This window comes from Ranitomeya variabilis, chromosome 1 (genome assembly GCF_051348905.1).
Source record: "Ranitomeya variabilis isolate aRanVar5 chromosome 1, aRanVar5.hap1, whole genome shotgun sequence".
In the NCBI taxonomy this organism is placed as follows: domain Eukaryota; kingdom Metazoa; phylum Chordata; class Amphibia; order Anura; family Dendrobatidae; genus Ranitomeya; species Ranitomeya variabilis.
Genome location: NC_135232.1, coordinates 748,431,335 through 748,457,196, shown reverse-complemented (window position 1 = coordinate 748,457,196; position 25,862 = coordinate 748,431,335). Strand labels below are relative to the sequence as shown.

At 42.5% G+C, this 25,862-nt stretch overlaps 1 protein-coding gene across 3 annotated transcripts in view; it reads left to right on the top strand.

Annotated features, from left to right (window-relative positions):
- The window catches only part of CRTC1 (CREB regulated transcription coactivator 1), a 313,574-nt gene that overhangs the window by 108,431 nt on the left and 179,281 nt on the right, over positions 1-25,862 (top strand). For all 3 annotated transcript variants that reach the window (XM_077270212.1, XM_077270202.1, XM_077270193.1), the window contains one exon: positions 23,919-24,056. In XM_077270212.1, coding sequence (XP_077126327.1) covers positions 23,919-24,056 — 138 coding nt within the window. The remainder of the gene's footprint in view (positions 1-23,918; positions 24,057-25,862) is intronic.

Below are 25,862 nucleotides of genomic sequence, written 5' to 3'. Positions count from 1 at the left end.
GAGAATTAAAATAAAAAATATCGCTATACTCACCTGTCCGACGCAGCCGGGACCTCAGCGCAGGAACCGGCAGCGTTGTTTGTTTAAAATTCCCGCTTTTACATGGTTACGCGAAGTCCCGGCTTGTGATTGGTCAGGGCGGCCATGTTGCCGGGCCGCGGACCAATCACAGCAAGCCGTGACGAAAATACGTCACGGCTTGCTGTGATTGGTCCGCGTCCCGGCAACATGGCCGCCATTAACCAATCACAAGCCGTGACGTCACGGGAGGCTGGAAACGCGCTCATTTTAAAAAGGGCGCGTGTCCAGCCTCCCGTGACGTCACGGCTTGTGATTGGTTGCGTCGCGGTCAACCAATCACAAGCCGGGAGGCTGGACACGCGCCCATTTCAAAATGAGCGCGTCCAGCCTCCCGGCTTGTGATTGGTTGATCGCGGCGCAACCAATCACAAGCCGTGACGTCACGGGAGGCTGGACACGCGCCCATTTCAAAATGAGCGCGTCCAGCCTCCCGGCTTGTGATTGGTTGATCGCGGCGCAACCAATCACAAGCCGTGACGTCACGGGAGGCTGGACACGCGCCCATTTTAAAATGAGCGCGTGTCCAGCCTCCCGTGACGTCCCGGCTTGTGATTGGTCAGGGCGGCCATATTGCCGGGACGCGGACCAATCACAGCAAGCCGTGACGTAATTTCGTCACGGCTTGCTGTGATTGGTCCGCGTCCCGGCAACATGGCCGACCTGACCAATCACAAGCCGGGAATTCACGTAACCAAGTAATAGCGCGATTTTTAAACAAACAACGCTGCCGGTTCCCTCGCTGAAGTCCCGGCTGCGTCGGACAGGTGAGTATAGCGATATTTTTTATTTTAATTCTTTCTTTTACACATTTATATGGTTCCCAGGGCCTGAAGGAGAGTTTCCTCTCCTTCAGACCCTGGGAACCATCAGGAATACCGTCCGATACTTGAGTCCCATTGACTTGTATTGGTATCGGGTATCGGTATCGGATTGGATTCCGATACTGTGACGGTATCGGCCGATACTTTCCGATACCGATACTTTCAAGTATCGGACGGTATCGCTCAACACTAGTTGGAATGCTTACCGATCACTATTGCTGGTCAGGAGGTAGAGCAGGTGGAGAGTTATAAATATTTGGGGGTCCATTTGGATAGCAAACTGGACTGGAGATGCCACTCAGAGACTGTCTACAAGAAGGGGATGAGCAGACTGTATTTCCTAAGGAAACTGAGGTCTCTTAATGTGTGTAGCAAAATGTTAGAAATGTTCTACCAATCTGTAGTGGCAAGTGCCATCTTTTTTGCAATCATATGCTGTGGTAATAGTGTGCGGGCCTCTGATGCTAATAAGCTGAATAAGCTTATCAAAAAGGCAAGCTCTGCTGTCGGCTGCAATCTGGACTCTCTTGAGGAGGTAGTGGAGAGAAGAACTCTGAAAAAGTGTATGGCAATCATGAACAATAATGCACATCCACTATATGAGCTATTCATGAGACAGAAGAGCACCTTCAGTAACCGGCTAATACTTCTGAGGTGTAAGAAGGAAAAATTTAGGAAATCGTTTGTGCCAACTGCTATGGGGATGTACAACAATAACATTAGGGTTAAATCATAATGGGGATTGTCTACTTTATTTCTTCTACTTTTCAGTTCACCCGCTGTGTTTGTCCTATTCTAATGTATAATGTCCTTCTGTCAACAAACTGTCATGTCAATTATGTAATTCATTTTATGATTCTTATGATGTAAGTTGTGCTGCTGTGATACCATAATTTCCCACGGGATCAATAAAGTGTATCGTATCGTATCGTATCGTATACAGAGCTGTTACATCACAACTTAACCATGAAAAATCATAGCTCCAGATGATGTGGGTAAATTGATCCAGGACATCTCTGGAGTGTTTTAAAGAAACTCGGCGTTCTCAAACATAATGGTTGAAGAAGTGAGTCCAGCCATTCACTCAAGTGTTCAGTAATGGACCCATTGCCAGAGATTATCTGTCTTATTGTTGGTGGTGACTAGTGTTGAGCATTCCGATACTGCAAGTATCGGGTATCGGCCGATATTTGCTGTATCGGAATTTCCGATACCGAGATCCGATACTTTTGTGGTATCGGGTATCGGGTATCGCAACAACATTAATGTAATAATGTGTAAAAGAGAGAATTAAAATAAAAAATATTGCTATACTCACCTCTCCGACACAGCCTGGACCTCAGCGAGGGAACCGGCAGCGTTGTTTGTTTAAAATTCGCGCTTTTACTTGGTTACGTGAAGTCCCGGCTTGTGATTGGTCAAGGCGGCCATGTTGCCGGGACGCGGACCAATCACAGCAAGCCGTGACGAAATTACGTCACGGCTTGCTGTGATTGGTCCGCGTCCCGGCAACATGGCCGCCATTAACCAATCACAAGCCGTGACGTCACGGGAGGCTGGACATGCGCGTATTTTAAAAAGCGCGCGTGTCCAGCCTCCAGTGACGTCCCGGCTTATGATTGGTCACGGCGCCATGTTGCCGGGACGCGGACCAATCACAGCAAGCCGTGACGAAATTACGTCACGGCTTGCTGTGATTGGTCCGCGTCCCGGCAACATGGCCGCCATTAACCAATCACAAGCCGTGACGTCACGGGAGGCTGGACATGCGCGTATTTTAAAAAGCGCGCGTGTCCAGCCTCCCGTGACGTCACGGCTTGTGATTGGTTAATGGCGGCCATGTTGCCGGGACGCGGACCAATCACAGCAAGCCGTGACGTAATTTCGTCACGGCTTGCTGTGATTGGTCCGCGTCCCGGCAACATGGCCGCCCTGACCAATCACAAGCCGGGACTTCACGTAACCAAGTAAAAGCACGAATTTTAAACAAACAACGCTGCCGGTTCCCTCGCTGAGGTCCAGGCTGCGTCGGACAGGTGAGTATAGCAATATTTTTTATTTTAATTCTTTATTTTACACATTTATATGGATCCCAGGGTCTGAAGGAGAGTTTCCTCTCCTTCAGACCCTGGGAACCATCAGGAATACCGTCCGATACTTGAGTCCCATTGACTTGTATTGGTATCGGTATCGGATTGGATCCGATACTTTGCCGGTATCGGCCGATACTTTCCGATACCGATACTTTCAAGTATCGGACGGTATCGCTCAACACTAGTGGTGACACATTCTTGTGGACTTTTGGTAGTGCATGCATAATAGGAAGCACTTCGTGATCAACTTTCAGGAAATCAACCTGTGCTTTAGAAATTACACCCCAAGAAAACCCTCATCCACCAATTTTTTGGGTAGGATCAGTAGAAAGTTTTTTATAAGTGGTTTCATCCTGCAAAAGAGAATTGATCTGACCTCTATTTGTCAGTATCCATAACCACAACAAGACCACCCTTGTCAGCCATTTTAATAGTTAATTCAGAAATGTGCTTCAATTCTTGAACTGCTGCAGACTGTGAGGGATTTACATTGGGATGTCGTCTGGTACTCTTATAATCATGTCCAAATGTCTTAATTCTCTTTCCATAACAGTTTGAAAACGATCCATGTAGTCAAGTATTGTGTGGACAGGTTAAAAAAAGGGGTTTCTGGTGGCCAAGTGTGAAATTGTATTCACAGTCTTTCTCCTTTGGTGAACTAATTGTATCTAAATCCTGAAGAGCAACTTGTTCTGCAAATTTTAACTTCCAAAATTCATTATCAGGAACAGAAAAATTCTGATCAGTTACCGTGCACTCCCCTGAAATAAACATTTTTTAACTGTAACATTGCTGATGAACTTATTGATGTCCAATAGTGTTTGAAATCGATTCAATTGTTGATCAGGCACGAAATTCAACCCAAGCGATAATACATCAAATTGTGTCGTAGTCAATGCATGATTTAAAACATTAAGTGACGTCTTGGTTTCAAAAATTCTTCCTGTGACGGGTGGCCCTTCCTGCTGCTTTTGGAATGTTTGTGGCCCTTGCGGCTTTTGAGTTTTTTGACAACATGCAATCTTTTTAATTTGCGATATGAGACTTCACTTGGAGAGTCTTCAACATGAGCTTCAATAGAATTGCCATCCAGGGATTCCAGGTCAGATGAACTAAAAGAAACATGTAAGCCAGATGAATCCGATTTGGCATTATTATTGTGTTTCAGAATGGGGCGTAATGTTTTAGGCGATTTTTGCCATCTGCCCCATTCATAAACCTGTTTCTCCTGGTAATTCTTGATATCTCTTTGAAATTTGGACTTTTTCCGAGGCATAATATTGCTTTCTAATTTGGAAATAGAATGTTGTATATTTTGCAATGATTCATCATATTTATGATCATCTTAAAATTTTTCCAAATCGTTTTTGACCATTGTGATATCAGTTTGTATTTCCATAAGTTTCTGCTCTTCATGCTTTTATAACACAGGTCAACAAAAAAAAATTTTTTTTCTGGTGTCCAAAATATTTTAATGAATTTGGGGTATTTTTGGGGTGCTGATTCTGAATATGCTATCAGTTTTGCCAGATTGGCTCAAGTTTTTGACATTTTTGGTATCTTATTTATAGCACTTGTTGGTAAATGCGACGCATCATCTCATTAATTTCTTTGGATTAGTACTTGAACTGAGCAGTTCTCAATATAGTTTTGTGTTAATTAGTGTTCTAAAAGTTTGTTCATAGCTTGATTTTTGCACTAACTTTATGTTGTTGTCTGTTTTCCAGTGAAAAGCATGAACTCATCAAGAAGAAGTTGTCGTAACGATCCAGACTCATTCTGTTACATTTGTGGTGAATATACACTGCCAAAACATAGAAGAAACATAACAGACTTCGTAAAAAAAAGTGTATTTTGCCTATTTTGGGGTTATGCTTGGGGACCAAGACAAGTTTTGGGCACCACACATAGTGTGCAAAGCATGTATCGAATTATTACGAAAATGGAGCAAAGGACAAAGAAAAAGCTTCAAATTTGGTGTTCCAATGGTGTGGAGAGAGCCAAAAAATCATCATGATGACTGTTATTTCTGTGCAGTGCAAGTGCAAGGATTCAATAAGCATAAGAAACGAAAATGGGAGTAACATGGAATCTGCAAGAAGGCCTGTCCCTCATTGTGAAGATGTGCCTGTACCTGTGTTTACCATAAATAACAGTCATCATGATGATTTTTTGGCTCTCTCCACACCATTGGAACACCAAATTTGAAGCTTTTTCTTTGTCCTTTGCTCCATTTTCGTAATAATTCGATACATGCTTTGCACACTATGTGTGGTGCCCAAAACTTGTCTTGGTCCCCAAGCATAACCCCAAAATAGGCAAAATACACTTTTTTTACGAAGTCTGTTATGTTTCTTCTATGTTTTGGCAGTGTGTATTCACCACAAATGTAACAGAATGAGTCTGGATCGTTAAGACAACTTCTTCTTGATGAGTTCATGCTTTTCACTGGAAAACAGACAACAACATAAAGTTAGTGCAAAAATCAAGCTATGAACAAACTTTTAGAACACTAATTAACACAAAACTATATTGAGAACTGCTCAGTTCAAGTACTAATCCAAAGAAATTAATGAGATGATGCGTCGCATTTACCAACAAGTGCTATAAATAAGATACCAAAAATCTCAAAAACTTGAGCCAATCTGGCAAAACTGATGACATATTCAGAATCAGCACCCCAAAAATACCCTAAATTCGATGAAATATCTTTGGCACCAAAAATGCTGTTGACCAGTGTAATCAAACGCATTAAATTCAAGGAGCAAACGGTTAATACCTGATAACTCTCGTCAACAAATGCACTGGAATAAATGGTGGTAGGAATCTTTTTTTTTTTTTTTTTTTTTTTTTTTAATATATATTATTCTCAAACCTCTTGGTATCACGTTTTTCTGAATATGGTTATCAAGAAGTAGTATAGTCCCCGCCATATCTTAGTCTCATTTATCATGACTTTTTCCAATTTTTTCATATCCAGTGCCATACCAACATTCTGTGAATTAATATCCAAAGTAAGTGAAAACACTTCTGCAGCTTTGCGCTGCCTTTCAGGAATACCATCGGCCATCCTGGTTTTAAATAATGAAATAAACCACAAGCCCAAAAATTGGTGCCGCTGTCACAAAAATTGCATGTCAGGAAAAAAAACCTGAATAACTGATGGTATGCATGGTAACAAAACCAGATACTGAAACAAAGAAAAAAGAATGAACCAGCTCACCCACAGTGGCATACGACTTTCTGAAGCATGGAACTTGTGTGGACATACGTGTAGTACTGATGAGATAAGGAGATGCGTTCCATCTTCTTTGAATCCAAAAATGTATTACAAAATGCTTCCTAACCTCTTAGTGACAGAGCCAATTTTGCACTAAATGACCGGGCCAATTTTTACATTTCTGACCACTGTCAATTTATATGGTTATAACTCTGGAACGCTTTAACGGATCCTGCTGATTCTGATATTTTTTCTTGACATGTAGTAGTAATTGTTAGTGGTAAAATTTCTTCGATATGACTTGTTTTTATGAAAAAAATGAAAATATGGCAAATTTGAAAAATCTCACAATTTTCTAACTTTTAATTTTTATGCCCTTAAAGGGGTTGTCCACTACTTTCAATTAACCCCCCAATGCATCCCCCTGGGGCCCCTAATGAATTTTGTAAATACTTAGTTGCCGATACTGCCTGTGAGCGGCGCTATGCAGGTGGCTGAGTCTGGGTCACGTGACCCCCAGGCTGCAGCCGCCGCTAATTTCCACCAACGTCACGTCAATTTCCAGACTCTGGAAATTGACGTGACGTCATCAGCAGGCGTGACCCAGCCTCCACAGACAGCGGTCACTCATCAAGAGTGACTGGGCTGCGGGCAGTGCTGGGGTCTGCCTGCAGGGCTGTGCTGGGATCTGCGGGCGGGGCGGTCTGCTGGCTGTGCTGGAATGTGCGGGCGGGGCTGTGCTGAGATCTGCGGGTGGGGCCGTCTGCTGGCTGTGCTGGAATGTGCGGGCGGGGCTGTGCTGGGACCTGCGGGCGGAGCGGTCTGCTGGCTGTGCTGGAATGTGCGGGCGGGGCTGTGCTTGGATCTGTGGGCGGAGCAGTCTGCTGGCTGTTTTGGAATGTGCGGGCGGGGCTGTGCTGGGATGGGCTGGCTGTGCGGCCGGTGCTGGGATCTGCGGGCGGAGCGGTCTGGCTGTGCTGGGATGTGCAGCCGGTGCGGGGGGGGGCTCTGCGCGGTGGGTCTGCGGGCGGCGCTGGGATCTGCTGGCGGTGCTGGGGCATGCTGGGGGGTCTGCGGGGCTGTGCGGTGGGGTCATTGGTGTGTGTCTGCAGGCATCGTCCGATGGGACTTGTAGTCCCATCGGGCTATGTCTGCTACAGTGACAGTGAGTGACACATTGGCCAATGATGGCACAGTAGTAGTCCCATCATCTGCCTAATGTGTTGAATGTAAAAAATAAAAAATAAAAAACACACATACAGGGGTTGGACAAAATAATGCAAACACCTGGAAACATCAACAAAAGTTAGTTTAATATGGTGTAGGTCCACCTTTTGCGGCGATTACAGCCTCAATTCTCCGAGGTATGGATTCATACAAGGAGTGAGTTGATTTCAAAGGAATTTTAGCCCATTCTGCAGTTAAAACACCCTCCAGTTCTTTGAGCGACGATGGCAGCGGAAATCAACGTCTAACTTGAATCCGCTTTGCTGCGGACATTTTTCCTTCTCTTTCAAACGCAGTCATTACTTTGGAGACAGTACCTCTTGACACGCCAAGCATTCGGGCACTTTCTGTTACACTAGCGCCTGCCATACGAGCACCAACAATTTGGGCTTTTTGAAAATCCAAGAGGTCTGCCATTGGTATCAGGTTCTCATCAATGTTCTTACAATTCTGCAAAACAAACAGTTAATTTACATACACATATTACCTAACACAAATAATCAACTACAAAACATTACCATATGTCACGGTTTGCATGTTTATAACATGTTCGAAGATTATGATGCCAAAACGTTAGGTGTTATACGTTATACATGCGACATGCGACATAAAACATGCACCATGCGACATGTAACATGCACCATGCGACATGTGACATGCGACATGTGACATACAACATGTGACGTGCAACGTGCCACACAAATAACATACGCACAGTACATACATACAACATACATTACACATACAGTACATACAACATGCACCATGCGACATGTGATATACAACATGCACCATGCAACATGCACCATGCAACATACAACATGCACCATGCAACATACAACATGCACCATGCGACATGCAGCATACAACATGCGACATGTGACATGCAACACAACATACAACATGCCACATAACATACGTACAGTACATACATACCACATACAGACGTACAGTACATACATACAACATACAGACATACAGTACATACATACAACATACATACAGACGTACAGTACATACATACAACATACGTACATACATACAACATACATACAGTACATACATACAACATACATACAGACATACAGTACATACATACAACATACATACAGATGGACATACAGTACATACATACAACATACATAGACATACAGTACATACAACAGAGTACATACTCACCATCACCTTGTCACCTTGATCCCCGAAGCCATTGTCACCTGTAAAAAATATAAAAATAATAAAAAAACACTATACTTCTTGATCTGCAGATATCCAATTAAAACGAGTGTCCCACGATGATCTCCCGTGGAGAGCAGCAGCATCAGCTGATGCGACCGCTCTCCAGGGGCTACAGGAATACAATGACGGAAGGTATCCTTCCACAATGTATTCCTCCGCCCCTGTGAGAAATAGTCCCTACTCTCACTTGTAGCACTGCTGTGTCGGAAAATTCTCACACAGCTTTGCCATAAAGTGAGAGCGTCTGAACTCAGGTAACCTCAGTGATGCACTGCAGGAGCCATTGTCTCCTGTCAGTGTGTCACTGGAGGTCCCATAGAGCAGTGACATCACCCGATGTCACTGTTCTATAGGGGGGATCGTCGTGGGACATTCGTTATTAATTGGACTACGGCGGACAGGTAGTATATGGTTGGTTTATTTAAATTTTTTGCAGGCGATCGAGTATGGTAAGTATGGTGAAATTAAGAATTTGAAAATATTTTTTTCTGGCTGTGTCTTTAATTTTTTTTTAACCCTTTCACTACTATAGGATTAATAATGGATAGGCGTCTTATTGACGCCTCTCCTTTATTAACCGGGCTTAATGTCACCTTACAATAGCAAGGTGACATTAACCCCTTATTAACCCCATATCCCACCACTACTCGGCAGTGGGAAGAGAGGGCCTAAGTGCCGGAATTAGCGCATCTCAGACGCACCATTTCTGGGGCGGCTGCGGGCTGGTATTTGTAGCCAGGGGGGGCCTGCGTTGCTTTTCTGGTTATAAAATATAGGGGACCCCACGTCATTTTTTTGGGGGGGTCCCCCTATTTTACTAGCCAGTAAAGGCTACGCAGACAGCTGCTGGCTGATATTCATAGCCTGGGAGGGGCCATGGGTATTAACCCCTTCCCAGGCTACAAATATTGGCCCCCGGCCGTCGGCTTTCCCCCTCTAGCCCAGAAAATTGTGCGGGAACCCACGCCATTTTTTTTTTTCATTTTTTTTTTTCATTTTTTTTTTTTAAACTGAAACATATTGTTCATTAACCCCTTTCTGCCAGCTCACGGAATAGTACGTCAGCTGGCAGTATCCCCCACTTCAAAGCCGCAACATGTCAGCTGTTTTAATTAAAAAAAAGTTTACATGATCGTTAAACGTTGTAGCGTTGTTTGGTGTCTATGAACGCGTAATGACCTGGAGAATCATAATGGCAGGTCAGTTTTAGGCTGTGTGCACACGTTGCAGATTTGGGTGCAGAATTTTCTGCACAAAATCTGCATCTCCTGGCAGAAAACTCAGCTGCTTTTTTAATGCGTTTTTTATGCAGTTTTTGGTGCGTTTTTTGCGCAACTTTGATTCAGGTTTTGGTGCAGTTTTGATGCAGTTTTTGTTGCGGCTTTTGCACGGTTTTGATTTCATTTTTGGTGCAGTTTTTGCGCGGTTTTGAAGCCGTTTTTGGTGCAGTTTTTGTGCGATTTTGATTCAGGTTTTGGTGCAGTTTTGATGCGTTTTTGGTGCGGTTTTGAACCAGTTTTAATTGCGGTTTTGATTCAGTTTTTGGGGCAGTTTTTGTGTGTTTTTTATGCAGTTTTTGGTGCGGTTTTTGCTCGATTTTGATGCTTTTTTTTGCGGGTTTAATGAAGTTTTTGGTGCGGTTTTTGCATGGTTTTTGAAAGCTAAATAAAGTAGTATGAGGGTATGTGCACACATTGCGCGTTTTGCTGCGGATCCGCAGCGTTTTCCATGCGGTGTACACTACAATGTTAACCTATGGAAAACAAAAACCGCTGTGCACATGCTGCGGAAAAAAATGCGCGGAAACGCAGCGGTTTATTTTCCACAGCATGTCAATTCTTTGTGCGGAATCCGCAGCGATTTTTCACCTGCTCCAATAGGAAACTGCAGGTGAAAAACCGCAGCGGAAACCGCAATAAAACCGCGATAAATCCGCAGTAAAAACCGCAGCGGTTTTGCACTGCCGATTTATCAAATCCGCTGCGGAAAATTCCGCAATGGCATCCGCAGCGTGTGCACATGGCCTTATTGAACAAAAAAAAAAAATTTGTGATGTCATTATTGTCCAACCTCCTCTTTTACATTTGTCCAACCCACACTCCATTACACACACAGATAGACAGATAGATGATAGATGAGATGGATAGATAGATCTACATATAGATAGATCTATAGATGCATATATCTATCTATCTGGATAGATACAGTACAGACCAAAAGTTTGGACACACCTTCTCATTTAAAGATTTTTTCTGTATTTTCATGACTATGAAAATTGTGCATTCACACTGAAGGCATAAAAACTATGAATTAACACATGTGGAATTATATACTTAATTTTAGTTGTTGCACACTTTTTTGTTATGTCTTATATTCTAGGTTCTTCAAAGTAGCCACCTTTTGCTTTGATGACTGCTTTGCACACTCTTGGCATTCTCTTGATGAGCTTCAAGAGGTAGTCACCGGAAATGGTTTTCACTTCACAGGTGTGCCCTGTCATTTTTAATAAGTGGGATTTCTTGCCTTATAAATGGGATTGGGACCATCAGTTGTGTTGTGCAGAAGTTTGGTGGATACACAGCTGATAGTCCTACTGAATAGACTGTTAAAATTTGTATTATGGCAAGAAAAAAGCAGCTAAGTAAAGAAAAACGAGTGGCCATCAAGCGCTACAAAGAAGCTGGCTCACATGAGCACTGCCCCAGGAAAGGAAGACCAAGAGTCACCTCTGCTTCTGAGGATAAGTTTATCTGAGTCACCAGCCTCAGAAATTGCAGGTTAACAGCAGCTCAGATTAGAGACCAGGTCAATGCCACACAGAGTTCTAGCAGCAGACACATCTCTACAACAACTGTTAAGAGGAGACTTTGTGCAGCATGGTAAAGCCTTCATGGTAAAATAGCTGCTTGGAAACCACTGCTAAGGACAGGCAACAAGCAGAAGAGACTTGTTTCGCTAAAGAACACAAGGAATGGACATTACACCAGTGGAAATCTGTGCTTTGGTCTCATGAGTCCAAATTTGAGATCTTTGGTTTCAACCACCGTGTCTTTGTGCGACGCAGAAAAGGTGAACGGATGGACTCTACATGCCTGGTTCCCACCGTCAAGTATGGAGGAGGTGTGATGGTGTGGGGGTGCTTTGCTGGTGACACTGTTGGGGATTTATTAAAAATTGAAGGCATACTGAACCAGCATGGCTACCACAGCATCTTGCTGCGGCATGCTATTCCATCCGGTTTGCGTTTAGTTGGACCATCATTTATTTTTCAACAGGACAATGACCCCAAACACACCCCCAAGCTGTGTAAGGGCTATTTGACCAAGAAGGAGAGTGATAAGGTGCTACGCCAGATGACCTGGCCTCCACAGTCACCAGACCTGAACCCAATCGAGATGGTTTGGGGTGAGCTGGACCGCAGAGTGAAGGCAAAAGGGCCAACAAGTGCTAAGCATCTCTGGGAACTCCTTCAAGATTGTTGGAAGACCATTCCCGGAGACTACCTGTTGAAGCTCATCACGAGAATGCCAAGAGTGTGCAAAGCAGTCATCAAAGCAAAAGGCTACTTTGAAGAACCTAGAATATAAGACATAATTTCAGTTGTTTCACACTTTTTTGTTAAACTATATAATTCCACATGTGTTAATTCATAGTTTTGATGCCTTCAGTGTGAATGTACAATTTTCATAGTCATGAAAATACAGAAAAATCTTTAAATGAGAAGGTGTGTCCAAACTTTTGGTCTGTACTGTATATCTATTGATAGATGTATGGCTAGTGTAGGGTGCGTGTGCACTGTCTGGATTACATCTGGATTAGCTGCAGATTGGATGCTGCGTACTTGTAGTCTCATCGGATGGTGCCTGCACACACACACACCCCCAAAGACCCCCCGCACAGTCCCTCACACACCCTGACAGTCCCGCACACCCACGCCCTGACAGTCCCGCACACCCACGCCCTGACAGTCCCGCACACCCACGCCCTGACAGTCCCGCACACCCACGCCCTGACAGTCCCGCACACCCACGCCCTGACAGTCCCGCACACCCACGCCCTGACAGTCCCGCACACCCACACCCTGACAGTCCCGCACACCCACACCCTGACAGTCCCGCACAGTCCCACACACGCACAGTCCCACACACGCACAGTCCCGCACACCTGCACAGTCCCGCACACCCATACCTTCTCCCGAACTGCAGCATTTCTCGGACCCACATCCGCAGCAAAACTGTAGATCTTTTTTACATCTGCGGTTTTGCTGCGGATGTGCCCGACTCAATGCAAGTCTATGGGTGCAGAAACGCTGCAGTTCCGCACAAAAGAAGTGACATGGTGAGGAAAAAAAAAGCTGTCCGGTGCAGTCCAGTCCGATGGGTGTTGCAGGTTCGGGTCTGGCGCCTCTCATCTTCTTGCAATACCGCCTTCCTGTAGCTTCATCGCTCCCCAGCATCGCGCTCCTGCGCAGGTGTACTTATCTGCCCTATTGAAATCCGAGCAAAGTACTGCAGTGCGCTGGCACTGGGCCTCTGACCTTTCCCAGCACCTGTGGAGTGCAGTACTTGGCTCTGCCCTCAACAGGGCAGATAAGTATGCCTGCGCAGGAGCGCGGATGCCGGTGAGCAATGAAGAAGCAGGAGGGTGGCATCGCATGAAGATGGGAGGCGTTGGACCCGAACCTACGACACCCATTGGCCCGGATAACCCCCCGGGTGAGTATAATAACTTATAGCGGCCAAAACAGCTGACAGGTTCACTTTACTTTTTTTTCACAGACCTTTTACTTCAGAACCAGTTTTTTTATTTTCACAAGTGTAAAAAGAGAAAATGAACCAAAAATTTGTTGTGCAATTTCTCCTGAATACGCCGATGCCCCATATGTGTGGGTATACCACTGTTCGGGCGCACGGCAGAGCTCGGAAGAGAAGGAGCGCCGTTTGACCTTTTTCACTGCAGAATTGACTGGAAATGAGATCGAACGCTATGTCACATTTGGAGAGCCCCTGATGTGTGTAAACAGTGGAAATCCCCCACAAGTGACACCATTTTGGAAACTAGACCCCCTCAAGGAACTTATCAAGATGTGTGGTGAGCACTTTGAACTGCCAAGTGCTTCTCAGAAGTTTATAATGTAGAGCCATGAAAATAAAAAATAATTTTTTGCCCAAAAATGTTCTTTTAGCCCCCAATTTTTTTATGTTCGCAAAGGTAACTGGAGAAATTGGACCCCAAACTTTGTTGTCCAATTTGTCCAGAGTACACTGATACCCCATTTGTGGGAGAAAACTACTGTTTGGACACACTTGGGGGTATCAGAAGGGAAGTAGTGACGTTTTGGAATGTAGACTTTGACGGAATGGCCTGCGGGCGTCATGTTGTGTTTGCAGACCCCTGATATACCTAAACAGTGGAAACCCCCCCCAATTCTAACTCCAACTCTAACACAGCCCCAACATCAACCCTAAAGCCAACACACCCCTATCCCTAATCCCAAACCTAAGCATAACCCTAAACACAACACCCCAACCCTAATGCTAGCCCAAACCCCAACTCTAGCCCCAACCCTAACCCTAGCTCTAACCGTAGCCTCAACCCTAACCCCGATGCCCAACCTTGACCCTAGCTCTATCCCAAGCCCTATCCCCAACCCTATTCTTAGTCCAGCCCTAACCCTAGCTCTAAGCCTAGCCCAAACCCTATCCTTAGTCCAACCCTAACCCTAGCTCTAACCCCTGCCCTAGCCCCAACTCTAGCCCTGATGGGAAAAATGGAAATAAATATAATTTTTTTTAATTTTTTCTTATCTAACTAAGGGGGTGATAACAGGGGGGTGTTTGATTTACTGTTTTTTTTTTTTGATCACTGTGATAGGGTCTATCACAGTGATCAAAATGAACCAATAGGAAAAATTTCCTATTCTTGCCAGTGCCGGCCTGCAGATCTCGGCGGGCACACTGCTCATGCGCCCGGCATTTTCTTCCAGGAAGAAGGCGCCGTTAAAAAGCAGCACTGAGAAATAAGTACCCTTAACTGCCGCCGTTAAGAGGCGTTTTGGCTTTCGTTAATGGGTTCAATTTTTACCACTAAAATATTTTTTACCAACAAATTTTCCTTTTTCACAAGGGTAACAGGAGAAAATCAACCTCAAAATGTGTTGTGCAATTTCTCCTGAGTGTGCCAATACCCCATATGTGGGGAAAAACTGCTATTTGGTTGCACTACTGAGCTCCAAAAGGAAGGAGCAATGTTTTGGAGTGCAGACTGTTCTTCGGCACCATGTCACATTGGCAGAGCCTTTTAGGTATGAAAACAGCAGAAAACTCCTCACCTCTCTTCATTTTGGAAACTACACCACTCAAGCAATTTTTTTTTAAGATTAAAGTTATGAAAATGCTTTTAATTTTACTGATGTATGAATTCATAATGTGGTGGTATTTGTGACTTGTGTGGAGTATATCAGGCTAGTAAATGATGTTGTGTTAATGGGGCAAAACCAAATGTTATCAAAATGTATTCATAGATGTGTGGTTTGGGGGACCTCGCTGGGGGATGTTGTCTATATGGAATAAATTGCTAAAGGTTTGCTTCAGTCTTAAGGAACCTTGCTTGCAGTCCCACATGACTAGGTGATTAAGAAAAGAAAAATGGAATGTGGGATCTTCCTCACTGTCAGAATCCATGTTGGAGGCAAGGAAAGCGTATGCCTCCTCTGCTGAAAAGTGAATTCTTGCTGACTGGACCATTTTTATTTTAATGTAATTACAGGATGTGTGTGTAAGTGGTGCTTTTATACATGTCCTGTGTGGAGCTTGTGTAAAAGGTACTATTTTTATGAATTTTATTATAAAAAGTAGAGAAAAGAAAAATAAAAAGGAATAATTTGGAAGAAACACTTAGAAGAAAAAATTAGAAGGGGAAAAATAAGAATAGTAATAGCAGAAGTAGAAAAAATTACAGCGACATTTGCTAATGTGCTACCTATAAAGCTACTTGGTATTATTTATTTTTTTTTTTTTTATATAGAAAAGAAACATAGATGTCGCAAACACTGCTACGTCCCCTCCCCTAATTCCTTACGTTTTAAACTACGATGTACTAGGTACTACTTTTTTTTTTTTGTCCTCTGGAAAAGTAAAATTTCTGTAGCCAGTTTCTGACTGCAGCCACTAAATCGCGATAGCGTGCTATGCACACTGTCATGATTCCTCTCAATTCCCAGTGTTGTAACCGCAAGTGTGCGATCTGCATAGCTGTGGTCAATTCTCGACTAGTCTCAGCTGCTTCTTTCAGCACAACATAGAGAGAAATGGATAAGAATATAGTTGGCATTTGACTTCAACTATACAAATCACATACCTGTGATCGCTTGACCACATTCTTACCGGGAATAGAGGGAAATCGTAACAGTGAACCAATCATTGGCAGGTTGACAAAAACCTCCTTAAGGGTATGTTAACACAACCTCTATTGAGCCAAGTTTTTTTTAGTTGAAGCCATTTTAATGAAAACAATGTCAATCTTTTTCCTGAAGAGGCTTCACTGGTTACTTAGACTTTTTCCGCTATGCCGCTGGCATCTGTTCTCTTCGTTTTACACTGTAGTGATTAGTGGCTTCAGCAAACAATTAGCATGTCACTTCTTTTAAATACTTCAGTTTCTAAACCTTCAAGCTATTAAATAAATAAGAATACACTGATCATGTGCACAGCAATGTCGTTTTTACATTGCTGTGCATTATATTCATTTTTTTAAGCATTTTAAAGGGAATCTGTCTGCAGGATTCTGAACCGGCGCCGTTATACTGATTACAATGATACCTTGGTTGATGAAATCCGTCTTGTGATTGTTTTTTAATCTTTATTTTCAGTTTTGAAAAACAAGAAGCCCTTCTGCAGGCAGGTGCCAGTTGTAATAATTGCATGTTTAGTGTCCTAGGAATCACTAATCTTCATATTATTGATCAGGTACAAAAAAAATCAATTTGAAAATGGCGTCCGTCTGCGTAGTAGTAGCTATCTGTGTGTATAGCGATTCAAAAGCTACTATTGTGCAGGCGCTGGCGGCGCCATCATGTGCAGTAGTAGCTCTCAGTGATCTCTGAGAGGGATCAGTGACCTATCAGCAGTCTGCATTATTAATACCTAAGCAGAATACCACATGCAGACGCCCCACAGGTCCACCCCAAAGTACGAGCATATATATCATCAATACAAAACTGAAAATAAGGATTAGTCCCTTAACGACCGCCGATACACCTTTTAACGGCAGCAATTAAGGGTACTTATGCCTCAGTGTCGCTTTTTAACGGCACTGAGAAATAAGTGTATAGTGACCCCCAGAGTCGGAATTTCTCTGTTGTCCAGAGAACATGATTCTGGTTTGTTTTTACCGAGCCCAGTGTTGCAATCACCGTTATTCATGAAATAACGGCAACCGCAAAAAGAAAAGTCCGATTTCCCATTTAATTTCCTCCTCTGATGTGATCGCATTTTTCCTACTGGTTCATTTTGATTATCACTGTGATAGACCCTATCACAGTGATCCAAATAAAAAAATAGTAAATAAACCTCCCCTTTATCTCACCCCCTTAGTTAGCGAAAAATAATAAAATTAAAAATATATATTTATTTCCATCTTTCCATTAGGGTTAGAGTCGGGCTAAAATTAGTCGCATAGTAACATAGTTATTAAGGTTGAAGGAAGACTTTAAGTCCATCTAGTTCACCCCATAGCCTAACCTAACATGCCCTAACATGTTGATCCAGAGGAAGGCAAAAAAAAAAACCATGTGGCAAACAGTAAGCTCCACATTGGGGAAAAAAATTCCTTCCCGACTCCACATACGGCAATCAGACTAGTTCCCTGGATCAACGCCCTTTCAAGGAATCTAGTATATATAACCTGTAACATTATACTTTTCCAGAAAGGCATCCAGTCCCCTCTTAAATTTAAGTAATGAATCACTCATGACATCATACGGCAGAGAGTTCCATAGTCTCACTGCTCTTACAGTAAAGAACCCGCGTCTGTTATTATGCTTAAACCTTCTTTCCTCCAGACGTAGAGGATGCCCCCTTGTCCCTGTCTCAGGTCTATGATTTAAAAGATCATCAGAAAGGTCTTTGTACTGTCCCCTCATATATTTATACATTAAAATAAGATCACCCCTTAGCCTTCTTTTTTCCAAACTAAATAGCCCCAAGTGTAATAACCTGTCTTGGTATTGCAGACCCCCCACTCCTCTAATAACCTTGGTCGCTCTTCTCTGCACCCGCTCTAGTTCAGCTATGTCTTTCTTATACACTGGAGACCAGAACTGTGCACAGTATTAATAGAGTCGGGCTAAAAATGGAGTCGGGCTAAAAATGGAGTCGGGCTAAAAATGGAGTCGGGCTAAAAATGGAGTCGGGCTAAAAATGGAGTCGGGCTAAAAATGGTCGATTCCACTGTTTAGGTACATCAGGGGGTCTTAAAACGCGACATGGCGCCACCATTGATGCCAGACAATTTTGTGCTCCCTCCCTTCTGAGCCCTGCCATGCCCACAAACAGTGGCTTTCCCACTGAGGAGAAATTGCACCACAGATTTTGTGGTCCATTTTCTCCTGATACCCTTGTGAAAATAAAAGAAAATTGGTTCCAAAGTAATTTTTTGGGGAAAAAAGTAAAATGTTCATTTTTTTCCTTCCACATTGCTTTAGTTTTTGTGAAGCATCTGAAGAGTTAATAAACTTCTTGAATGTGGGTTTGCATACCTTGAAGGGTGCAGTTTTTAGAATGGTGTCACGTTTGGTTATTTTCTGTCATATAGACCCCTCAAAGTCACTTCAAATGTGTTGTGGTCCCTAAAAAAAAAAAAAAAAAAATGGTTTTGTAAATTTTGTTGGAAAAATTAGAAATCGCTGATCAACTTTTAAGCCTGATAACGTCCTAACAAAAAGAAATTTTTTCTAAAATTGTGCAGATATAAAGACATGTGGCATGTGGGAAATGTTATTTATTAACTATTTTGTGTGACACCGCTCTCTGATTTAAGGGTACCAAAATTAAAACTTTGAAAATTGCTACATTTTCAAAATTTTTGCAAAATTATCTTTTTTCATAAATAAACGCAAGTTATATCTAACAAATTTTACTACTAACATGAAGTACAGTATGCCACAAAAAACAATCTCCGAATCAGTGGGTCTCAGAATCAGTGGGCTACGTTGAAGCGTTCCAGAGCTATAACCTCATAAAGTGACAGTGGTCAGAATTGTAAAAATTGGTTCGGTCATTAACCGTTTCACGACATGCGCCGTACATGTACTGTGCGTGCCATGAATCCCCCTTTGATGTGGGCTCCGGCGCTGAGCCCACATCAAAGTCGCGACATGTCAGCTGTTTTGTACAGCTGACATGTGCGCGCAATAGCGGCGGGTGAAATCGCTATTCACCCGCCGCTATTAACCTGTTAAATGCCGCTGACAAACGCAGACAGCGGCATTTAACTAAAGCTTCCGGCCGGGCGGCCGGAAATGACATCATCGCCGACCCCTGTCACATGATCGGGGGTCGGCGATGTCAGGACAGTAACCATAGAGGTCCTTGAGACCTCTATGGTTATTGATGCAAGCCTGCTGTGAGCGCCCCCCTGTGGTCGGCTCACAGCACACCTGCATTTCAGCTACATAGCAGCGATCTGATGATCGCTGCTATGTAGCTGAGCCGATCGAGTTGTGCCAGCTTCTAGCCTCCCATAGAGGCTATTGAAGCATGGCACAGGTAAAAAAAAAGTTTTAAAAAATATGAAAAAAATGTAAAAAACATAAACGTTTAAATCACCCCCCTTTCCGCCCCATCCTAAATAAAACAATAACAAAAATCAAACCTACACGTATTTGGTATCACCGCGTTCAGAATCGCCCGATCTATAAAAAAAAAAAAAAAAAAGCATTAACCTGATCGCTAAACAGCGTAGCGAGAAAAAAATTCAAAACGCCAGAATTACGTTTTTTTGGTCGCCGCGACATTGCATTAAAATGCAATAACGGGCGATCCAAAGAACGTATCTGCACAAAAGTGATATTATTAAAAATGTCAGCTCGGCACGCAAAAAAATAAGCCCTCACCCGACCCCAGATCACGAAAAATGGAGACGCTTTGGGTATCGGAAAATGGCACTTTTTTTTTTTTTTTTTTTTTTTAAGCAAAGTTTTGAATTTTTTTTCACCACTTGGATAAAAAATAACCTAGACATATTAGGTGTCCATGAACTCGTAATGACCTAGAGAATCACAATGGCAGGTCAGTTTTAGCATTTAGTGAACCTAGCAAAAAAGCCAAACAAGTGTGGGATTGCACTTTTTTTGCAATTTCACCGCACTTGGAATTTTTTTCCCGTTTTCTAGTAAAAGACATGGTAAAACTAATGGTTTCATTCAAAAGTGCAACTCGTCCCGCAAAAAATAAGCCCTCACATGGCCATATTGACGGAAAAATAAAAAAGTTATGGCTCTGGGAAGGAGGGGAGTGAAAAACAAAAACGCAAAAACGAAAAAGGCCGCGACTTGAAGGGGTTAAGTACCAAATTGCCTCTGTCACTAAGGGGTTACACAACAACCATAAGACGGATTTCATCAACCAAGGCATCATTTTAATCAGTATAACGGCACTGACCTGACAATGTGTGTAGGTTACTCAGCACAATCATGCTGACAGGTTCCCTTTAAACAGGCGATTTGCAGAATATTGGGCTGTGAAAATGAAAAAATGCTTTTTTTAAACTAAAATTTTACTTCAGCCCTAAATTTCTCATTTTCCCAAGGGTAACAGGAGAAAATGGACCCCACTGTTTTGTTGAGCAAATTTTCCTGAGTACGATGATGCCCTATATGTGGTTGGAATCTAACGTGGGCAAACGGAAGTGCTCGGAAGGTAATTAGAGCTATTCGATTTTTGAAGTGCAAATTTCACTGGAATGGATTGCAGATGTCTTCTCGGATGCTCTCCTAATGCGACATATCAAAACAGCAATCCCCCCTCCCTCTCTCAAACATGATCACATTCCACCATTTTTGGAAACTATACGTCAAGTAATTGTTATATGGGTGTGATGAGCAGCTTGAACCCACTGCTGCTTGACAGAATTTTATAATATTGAGGTGTGAAAGTGAAATATTTTTTACTATGAAAATGTTAATGTTGTTTTAGCTTCAAATATTTTATCTTTACTAGGGCAACAGGAAAAATGGACCACATATTTTGTTGTGCAATTTCTCCTGAGTATGCCTTATGTGGTCAGAAATTACGATTTGAGCACACTGCAGAGCTCAGAAGGAAAGGAGTGTAATTTGACTTTTGGAGTGCACAATTTTTGATAGAATAATGGGTGGGCCATGTATATGGATACACCTAAATAAAATGGGAATGGTTGGTGATATCAACTTCCTGTTTGTGGCACATTAGTATATGAGAGGGGGAAACCTTTTCAAGATGGATGGTGACCATAGCGGCCATTTTGAAGTCAGTCATTTTGGATCCAACTTTATTTTTTCCAATGGGAAGAGGGTCATGTGACACATCAAACTTATTGAGAATTTCACAAAAAAAGCAATGTTGTGCTTGTTTTTAACGTAACTTTATTCTTTCATGAGTTATTTACAAGTTTCTCTTTTTTTACAGCCATTGACATGTCGCAGAGGTTAACACGTGAGGAGCGGATAGAAATTGTGTTGATGTCCGGTGAATGCAGTACCCGGGTCATTGCCGCAGATTTCAATGCAAGAAACCCTACGCAAGAACACTGTCACCATTCCAATGTTATTTAGGTGTATCCATATAAATGGCACACCCCAAAAAGTTTGGATTTTGTAAGTGTGACATTTGTGAGTAGCTAATATCCGACTGATGCCAGAGTGGGGCGCTGAATTTGCAGAATGGGCAAAACAAGAATTGGAACAGGACCCTCAGTTTACACAGAACATTATGTTCAGTGATGAGGCGAACTTTTTTGGGTGGGCCATTTATATGGATACACCTAAATAACATCGGAATGGTGACAGTTTTCTTGCACAGGGTGTCCTGCATTGCAATCTGCTGCAATGACCCGGGCACTGCGTTCACAAGACATCATCCCAATTTCTATCCGCTCCTCATGTGTTAACCTCTGTGACATGTCAATGGCTGTAACCTAAGAGAAATTTGTGAATAACTCATGAAAGAATAAAGTTAAGTTAAAACCAAGCACACCAAAGTTATTGAGAATTCACAAGAAAAACAATAATGGGTCACATGACCCTCTTCCAAAATGGCCGACTTCAAAATGGCAGCCATGGTCACCACCAGTCTTGAAAAGTTTCCCCTCCCATATAATAATGTGCCACAAAAAGCAAATTGAGATCACCAACCATTCCCTTTTTAATTAGGTGTATCCATATACATGGCCCACCCTGTAGATTGTGGATCCCATGTAACATTAGGAAAGCCACTAAGATGCCAAGCCAACAAAATCCTTCCACATATAACCCCATTTTGGAAACTAGAACTGGTTGATAAATTCATCTAGGGGTGTAGCGAACATTTTAAGTCCACCGGTTAATTACAGAATTGTGGGCTGTGGAAATAAAAAATACACTTTTTCTACTAAAAGGTTTCTTTAGCCCCTATCTTTTAATTTTCAACATGGCTAATAGGAGAAATTGCATATCGCATTATGTGGTCCACTTTCTCCTGAGTGCTGGAGTGGTTTACAGGTGCCATATCACATCAGCAGAGCTGGTGGGGTCACGGAACAGCAGACCCTCCTTTACCTCCATAACTGACCCCATTTTACAAACTAAAATAAACATTTGAAACCATTAAAAATAATTTTGCCACTAAAATGTTGTTTTAGCCCCAGATTTCCCATTTTCACAAGAGAAAATGGGTAAAAATTACCCCAAAATTTGTTACACATATTCTCCTGATTTGTGGCAATACCTTTATGTAACAGTACTGTAGGCTGGGCTCATAAGGAAAGACACTGTTTGACTTTTGGAGCACAGATTTTCCTAGAATAGTTTGCAGACTCCATGTTGAGAGTCCCTAAGTGCCAGATCAGCAGAACACCCCCTTCCCATCATGTGACCCCATTTTAGAATTTACTCCCTCTGGGAATTCATCCATGGCTGCATTGTCTGTTTTGGCTTCTTGGATGTTTTCCAAAAACAAGCACACGGTGCATGTTGCAAAGTGAAAGTTCCAAATATTCCATTGGCTTTGCATTGTGCCCAGGTTGTGGTTCAGGAGACAGCAAACTAAGTGAGTTCTCTTTGCTGCATGTATGCCAAACATGTGGATGCTAACCATGGAAACCTCATATATTACCGGGGACCTCACTTTTTGTGGCTTAATTTCAATATTTTATTGGTACCATTTTGGCATACATAACAATTTGGATCACTTTTAAGGGTTGGTTCTCACTTATTCTGTGCTCTATGCTGATCACATCTCCGAAATACGTGATTCAGATAGAACCCTTGACAGATCCATTCACTATAATGAGGCAGCAGAGTTACTCTGGACTCCCTCTGGCCTGTGTTCAGCCATGTCCATCTTGTCAGTTTTGCACAAAACTGTGGTCGACCTTGCTTTTGTGCATACCAAAACAGATGGACGATAGTGAATCCATCTGCCTCATTATAATGACTGTGCCGTCTGGAGTTTTGTCTGAACCTCGCGATTTACGCAGCAATCCCAATGCAAGTGCTGAGCATGGAGCATAGAATAAATGTAGACAGAGCTTTAGTTTGGTCTTTATGAATCAGAAGTAGTATGAGATTTGTTTTCATTAATTGTATTACTATATTTCATTCATTGTGCAGTGTAAGTGCAATGACTGCTTTATTCCTCGGCTCAGTAACATTTCTGAGATACTAGGTTTATTTATGCTTTTATGAGATTTTTCTACTATTGCTCACTAAATGCATTTAAAAAAAAAATTTTTTTTGCGTCTCCATATTTTGAGAGCTATAAATTTCCTGCTGACCGTCAAGTAAGGGCTTGTTTTTTGCAAGATAAGTTGGTTTTTATTGCTGCTGTTTTGTAGTGCATAACCCTTTTTTCTCATTTTCATTTTTGCCAAATATTATATTTTGCCATTGTATATATAAAACATTTAATGCAAAGTGCCCATCATCTAAAATAAAAATTAAGTTCAATTTCCTACATACCGTAAGTTGATAATGTTTACTTTTTTTTTTTTTGTGTGTTACAGACGCCATTTCCATCTTCTGGATTAGACACAAGCAGGACAACTCGGCATCATGGTCTAGTAGACAGAGTATATCGAGATCGAAATCGCCTTGGATCCCCGCATAGGAGACCGTTGTCTATCGATAAACATGGGCGTCAAATATCCTTAGGAATAATGCTACATATTGATATGGCATAATTCTATTCTGCTCATGGTTGTGTGACGTTCACAGAGACCAAATTGATGGTAAAGGAAAGCTGCAATGTAATGTTATTACATACAGCTCTCTGCATCTATCTGAGGTTTCTGGAAATTGCTAGTCGCGAGCCAAAACTGTCCTCTCCTGGCGTTTTCATTACATGACAGTGCCGGGAGAGGAGAGCTGCAGCAGTGATGAAGATGGTCTTGTGAGCAGCTTTCATAACATATTATGCTCTGGATATATCCCAGGTGTTGAAGCCTTATTCTCCAATACCTGGGATAGATCCAGAGCATCGTTTCTAATGACATTACTACAATGACTTTTAGGCTATGTGCACACGTTGTGTTTTTCAATGCGTTTTTCAATGCGTTTTTCAATGCGTTTTTGATTGCAGATTTATCACAAAAAACCTGAAGGAATTCCTGATGCCAGCAAATTCAATGAGAATCCTGACATGTCATGCACATGTTGCTTTATTTCTGACTTGCAGATTTAGTGCAGAAAAAAAATTTGCAGCATGTCAATTCTTTCAGCATTTTTGCAGAGTTTTTTGACCCCAAAATACTAGAAAAATGCAGGTTCAAAAATAGTGTATGCAAAAACACTTGTTTTTGCAGCTGCATATTTCCTGGCAAGAGATGCAGAAATTTCTGCAACCAAATACTGAATGTGTGCACATACCTTTAGGCCTTGTTCACACGATCCTTTTTTCCCTGCGGATTTTTCAGGTCCTGTTTTGTGAAAACCGCATTGCAAAACCTGCGGTGGTTTTCACTGCGGTTTTCAGTCCTTTTTCTACTGCGGATTCCACTGCGGGTTTCCAGCTGCTTTTTCCTATTGGTGCAGGTGGAAAACAGCAGCGGAATCCGCAGAAAGAATTGACATGGTACTTCTTTTTTTCCGCAGAAAATCAGCGCGGATTTTCCAGCGGAAAAAAGGATCGTGGGAACAGCGGTTTTTTTCCATTGGGTAACATTGTACTGTACCCTGCATGGAAAAAGGATGCGGATCCGCAGCAAAAACCGCATCGTGTGAACATAGCCTTACTGTCTTTACAAACAGCCAGTGCTAGTATTGACACGAAGGCTGTGTGCACATGTTGCAGATTTGGTACTGCTTTTTTTTTCTGCTCAGATTTGTGACAATCTGAAGCAATCCTGAAGCCAGCGAAGTGAATAAGAAACCTACAGTGTCATGCACACGTTGAGTATTTTTGATTTGCAGATTTGGTGCAGAAAACAATGTACAGCATGTTTATTCTCTATGCGTTTTTCACTATTGACTTCGCTCAAATCAATCAAAAACGGTGACAAAAACTCGTGATTTTCCTCCCAAGATGTGCAGAAATTATACTCAATGTGTGAACATATAACTATAGGAGTGAGGAAGTTTCGGTGTTAGGTTAGACATATCTGTATCTCCAAACCATCGTGAAAAAGCCCATTTTGACACACTTTGGTTCCCCATAGGTGATTACCATAGGCTAACCTTTAAACCATACACTACCGATGAGCTAAATACACTTGAGGACACTGATAAATTAGTTGCGAAATGCTGACCTGTGATCCTGGGTAGGCCCAATGTGGGGTACACGTGCCTTCATCCAAGTGGGGAGATAATAAAATGGAAGGTAAAGCTGTGCTGCTTCCTGGATCCGGCTATGCTCAATGAGGCAGTATCTGCAGAATTTCGGCCGGCTAGGCTGGCGGCGTATCCGGGGGGGGGGGGGCAGCTGGGGCATGTGCCCCGGGCGCAGCCGACAG